The sequence below is a fragment of the Arachis ipaensis genome, chromosome B05, assembly GCF_000816755.2.
Source record: "Arachis ipaensis cultivar K30076 chromosome B05, Araip1.1, whole genome shotgun sequence".
Classification (NCBI taxonomy): domain Eukaryota; kingdom Viridiplantae; phylum Streptophyta; class Magnoliopsida; order Fabales; family Fabaceae; genus Arachis; species Arachis ipaensis.
Genome location: NC_029789.2, coordinates 142,713,346 through 142,719,240, shown reverse-complemented (window position 1 = coordinate 142,719,240; position 5,895 = coordinate 142,713,346). Strand labels below are relative to the sequence as shown.

The window sequence follows — 5,895 nt, the reverse complement described above, 5'->3', positions numbered from 1 at the left end:
AAGCGAGTACAAAAAGATATTGTACTGCCCTCCTGGGCCTTGCTGTGCATCCTAATTCAACTAAATTTTTAAAGTAGTTCTTACAAATTTTTTATTTTTATCATTTTAATTTTTTAAATTCAAAATATATGGTACGAATTTGAGATTTAGTTTTGGATTCTATGTTAGTCTCTAAATTCTTTTTAGTACTGAATCAGCAAACGAAGTGCTGAATTGACTCTAATTTTTCACATTGGACCATAACTAAACGAACAAAACAAAAATAAAATCATCCTGCTACTATCAATAATATTTCTACTTCTGCTAACTCTTGTTTATGACTGTATTTAATGGAAGTGTCTTTGTGAATATGTCTAATAAAAATATCTTTTTTATAGCGATGTCTAATGAAAGTGTCTTTATAGATGTATTTTTTGAATGTGTCTCTTTGTATATGTATTTAAAAAATAATAATTAATTATTATTGACAATAAATTAATAGATAGTATATTGGTACCCTATATTTTTTCAAAATAAAAAGACAAACAAAAATTTATATGATGTGCAAATCATTTCATCTCTTTTTATTTTCCAAAACTATCTTGTTTTTGTCTTGTTTAAGCACCAAAACAAAACGATATTATTTAACTCTGTATTTGATGTGATAAGTTAGAATTAACTTGTATTTCATTAGTTGATTCAACGTAAAAAAGACTTCATGGACTAATATAATATCAAAATTGAATTTCAAAAACCTGTATAATAAATTTTGAATTTAAAGACTAAAATAATAAAAAATGTGAATCAAAGAGACTACTGTAAAAATTTAGTTAAGCTAATTTATTCAATTTTATTTTTAAGAGTACATGATATGAAAGACCAAAGAAAAGGAAATGGTATATGTTTGATATTTCATAATATGATATTCTAAAAAAATTACTCTCGTGTGAGCATAACTAAATTTAAAATTTTGATAAAATCTGATCCATTAATGCTGAGAATAAAGATGATCGTATGACTTGAGATAAATTACTTGAAATTTAAGTAGACTCTAAATGTATGTAATTCACATATAGTTAAATAATTGATTATTGTATAACAAATAATTTAGATTGACATATATTTTTTTAATAGATTATTTATAATATAAGCTTCTAATATACCGTTTGTTTTTCTTTTAAATTAATCAACAAAAAGTTATTCAATGGTATAATATTTACTTAAATTGACGTAGAAGTTCTTTGATCCAAAGTTATTTCTTTTTGTCAAACTCTTTTTTGTGTAAGTATATTTAGGGGAATGAATCTTCTTCAGTGAATAAAAAACTGGATGGTGTACAGTGTTTAATCTAACCATTCACCACATTCTCTCTCTTATTTATTTCTGGTCCCACTATTAAAATCAAAGGTGAGAGATTGCACTTTATTTTGTCAAGTGTTGAAAAAACTGGAGAGGATCCATTTCCGTATATTTAAGGCCATTTGAAAAACTTTAGAAGTAACTTTTTTTAATTTTTGACTTATGAAAAGTAGTAGTATTAATGTCTGGTGCAATTTTCAAAACCAAATTACAACTTTCTAAGAAGCTATTTAGGAGTTTATAGAGAAGTTAAAAAAAATTACTTCTCTCATAATACTTCTACTTTTCATCACATTTCTATAAAATAAGTACTTCTAGAGTTAAAAATCCAAACACAAAATAACTTATTTATAAGTTACTTTTAACAGAGTCATTTATTGTTTAAGTTATTTTATCAAAAAGAGCTTAATTAAGTTGGTTACCCAAACTGAACCTTAGTCTTGTTTTTAGAATCTTTTTTTCTTTTCATTTTTTTTTTTTTGACAAAATAGACTCCAATATAAAGAAAACAACAATTTTCTCAGATTATGTTCATATAACAAAATACACTAAATATGAGGATACGTATTATTAAAGGCTTTAGAAGTTGAATTTCAACGCTATTTCTTTCAAGTTTATTTAGAAAATGTTATATTTTCATCTTCTATGTGATTCTTTTATGCAAGTGGAAATTTTTTCAAAGAAAAAACTAAAATCTAGAAATTCAAGTTCGCCTCAAATTTTTTGCGTATCTCCTAAATAATTATACAAATATCTAAAAAGATTAAATCAAATACGCAAGTCAGTTTTCTACCATATAAAAAAAATAGTACTCGTTTTTAGAAAGCCAAATGACATTTTCCTAAATAATTATACAAATACCTAAAAAGATTAAATCTACTCGTTTTTAGAAAGCCAAATGACATTTATTTATTTTGTAAATTATTTTATCGAAAAATGAATCTTGGAATTCCATTGCCATTTACAAGGGCCAGGTATCTATTTCTCGTGGTACTAGAATATGTCGAGATCCAGTCAAACTAAAACAAATACAGGTGGCTCGAACCTTGATCACCATTCACAAAGCTATATACTTATATCATATAGTCACGGTGGCACATATTCTCTTCCCAATCTGACATTGGTTTTATTACATGTTTGTGAGCAGCACGCACAATCAATTCCTTGCTTGGGAAGTAGGAACCAACGAAGGAGGAAAGTAAATAATCATTTGGAATGGTAAAGTTCATCCATGCATAAACAACCAAAAAATAAAAAATAAAGACGACAACACTGCAGAAGAATATCCAGTTTAAGTCATAATAATGATAAGTTGATAACCAAAACATAAAGAGGCAACAATAATACTAAAGAGGAGAATATCTAATCTGACTGATACCAAATCCAGACACACAAGCACACACATGACAAGGTTCAGCAACACAGCACACTAGGCCACAATACAACATGACCCTTTTATTTGAAATCAAAGAACACAGCAATGAAATAGAAGCACAGCACAGTTTGAGGACATCATTCTTCCTCTGATTCTGATTCCGCACTCTGAAGCCAATCAATGAAAGGTTTGACATTCTTCCATATCTTAGAGTCCTTGTTTTTGCCCTTCAATCCGTCTTGGTACCACTGCAATATGTTCTCTTCGTCCAATAGATCAGCATCATACAGAGCCTTCAAAATAAGAGCAGCTTCCTTCAGAGCACTGGAAGTAGAGTTGAGACAGAAAGCCTCAATTGCACTAAGCAGGAGTAACTGTGACCCCTCCTCCTTAGAAACTCCCGCAGCAAGGTAGCTCTTCTTCTTGATCACTTCTTTTGCAAATCCTTTCTCAATGCCCTCAAATAAGGCCTCAAATAGAGCATTTGTCTTGTCTTGTGCAGATGCAGGAAGTGCTGCCAGATGGGAATGCAAATCCTTTGCTGCAATACCTTTATTCAAAATTGCCTTCACTTCTCCAACAAGTGTACTGTAGTCATGTGAGTCACCATTTTCAGAATCGTTGCTTGTCTTGCTTGCTGTTTTTCCATTCTTCTCAGGCTCATTTGTGGAGAGCATGACCATATCAGCTGTTACAGCACTTAGCTGTTCTTGAATGCGTTGGCGAGCAGCCTCTAGTGATGTATCCGTTTGCCATTGGATGTCATCATCGCCATCTTCTTCCTGAGAAGCATCTTCTTTCTCATCCACTTGACTGTGAGTAGGAGATACATGGTCATCATCAGAGGCACTTGCTTTCTTCTTAGAGGCTGACTTTGTAGTACCATCCTTGGAAGTGGAAGAGCCTTTCTTCTTAACCTCCTTCTTGATTTTCTTCTGCTCCTCATCAGCCATTTCACCTTCCTTCAATCTCTCCTTCTCAGCTCTTCTCATGGCCTTCTTGTCTTTGGATCCTTTCTTTGTTTCAGGAGGGTTTTTCAGAATAAACGTAGTCAGCTTGTCCCTCATATCCACATCTGACACAAAACCACAGGCAGCACAGTTCAGTTGGATCATTTGGTTCTTGGTAATCAATATCTCCGTTTCGGGGTTTCCACAACCATAACATTGAACAAATTTCTTGATGAAGTTCTCAAGAAGACCAGCAAGTTTTGCAGTGTCGTGTGCCCCATTAACATGAGAAGTACCAGATTTCTCGTCAAATTTTGACTGGGCTCCAAGCTCACACCCAAAGTACTTGGTTGTGTAAGAGGCTGGCCTTGCCAATGCCTTGGCAATATCAACCATATTGACAATATTTGTCTTGATGCCATTCCCTCTACCCTCGATTTTGGTAATCATTTTGGGCATCTTATACCTATAGAAGGCATCATCACTGTTTGCAGCACCGATGTTTTGTAAGGCCATGATGGCTTCAACAACGAAATTTGCAAAGACAACCAAACACGGTCAGGTAGACGATGCAGAAATTCCAAGTATGATACAAGTTGCTGGTAATCAGAGGTCCGCTCTTTGAGCAATCAGAGAAGGCTGCCAACAGTAACAATGGAAGGTAGCGTGTTGTTGCTGGTACAGCTTGTAATGCATGCAGCTTGATCTTGCTGGCAACACAGGCTTATCCTTTTTCCTCGGCGAAGAAAAACGCTCCCCAAGCAACTCAATTGCTCCCAAATGGGTATTGCCCCGTTCAAACATGAAAGAAAATTCAACGTGACACCTTCCACCTTGGAATCTGCTATTGCAGAATGCAGGAATCCTGAGGCAGGAACAAGGATATATAAAGATGTTAATACATTTATCATAGAGGTATTTCATTTCGTGTTTGTATTCCACTTTGCACAAACCATCTTTAGCAATAATTGTTATTGTAAATTGAACGGTTTGGGGCTATGTAAATGGAAAACCATATATGCTTTTTGTTTTTCAACAGAAGCCAAGAAAACATACACGCTACCAAATCAGTTACGTTAGAAAGCTAACAAAAAGGAGCTTCATAAAAACCAATCAAACAAACAGATAAATAAATAAGCAATAACTATTAGTCTATTACATTTGTTTCTTCCAATAATAATCATCATATATATATATATATATATATACATCATCATCATCATCATCATCATCATCATCATCATCATCATCATCATCAACAACAACAACAACAACAACAACAACAACAACAACAACAACGAGGCAACTTGTAGATCGTTGAAACAGATAAATCAAGAAACATATAACATATTAAAAGGACTGATTCCCAAAGAATGGTACTTGTTTAATGGTACTTCGATTGAGGTCAGTGGAAAAATCATCAAACTAGATAATGTAAGGAGAAAGGTAAATCATCCATTATAACGAAGAAGTATGCGATTATGTCCAAATCATACGATGCAAAAGCGCAAGAATCTTAAGGTATGTAGAACTATGAACGAACGAAAGCAATAAGAAAAAGAGGGGTTAGGGTTACCTGCAATGTTAAGGGGATATCGAAAATTGATGGGAGAGAGTAAAGAGAGGTTTCAGGAAGCGAAAAGACGAGAAGCTGCTGCGGCTCAAATCAAATTAATCACCCAAGGTGCAACGTCTCCCTTATATATGACCCTTCCAGGTTAGTTATTTTTATTTCTTTTTTTAGAAAAAACATAAATAATATTGCACTCTGATAATTTTTTGTTTTTTGTTTTTTTTTTAATCATATATTTTAAAGCAAATTACACTTACACCCTATAGGTTTATTAAAATCACACAGTACGTTTTTCTTTGACCAATACACACTCACATGTAGAGTAAAGTACTAATTCGTCCCTTGTCTATTTGTATGAATGACAATATAATCTGATAAAAAAAACAATTTATTTTGATGTTTGATTTTGTATTTTGTCTGTCAATACGGTCTTTCTATCAATTTCGCTATTAAAGAATGACGAAATTTATATTAAACGGTTGAGGTGGAGGAATTAGGATAGTGAAGTGGATATGTCTACGTGACTAATTAGAAATGAGAGAAACTTATCTATTTTATTTCACGTGAGCACAAACGACACCATTTTACTGTCTTAGAAGACGATTCGTTTCGCGCCTTATAGCTTTTTCCATAAAATTCCCTTGACCCTCTCTGACAAT

General features: G+C 32.8%; 1 protein-coding gene across 1 annotated transcript; it reads right to left on the bottom strand.

Annotated features, from left to right (window-relative positions):
- Positions 2,612 to 5,391, bottom strand: LOC107644566 (eukaryotic translation initiation factor 5). The gene is made up of 2 exons (XM_016348454.2): positions 5,240 to 5,391; positions 2,612 to 4,528 (listed from the first exon to the last, which is right to left on the bottom strand). Exon 2 carries the CDS (start codon positions 4,177 to 4,179, stop codon positions 2,851 to 2,853), a length of 1,329 nt encoding a protein of 442 aa, XP_016203940.1. The 5' UTR covers positions 4,180 to 4,528; positions 5,240 to 5,391; the 3' UTR covers positions 2,612 to 2,850.

Excerpts from the sequence above, each read along its gene's own strand:
- LOC107644566 (XM_016348454.2), bottom strand. The coding sequence starts at position 4,179 with ATGGCCTTACAAAACATCGGTGCTGCAAACAGTGATGATGCCTTCTAT.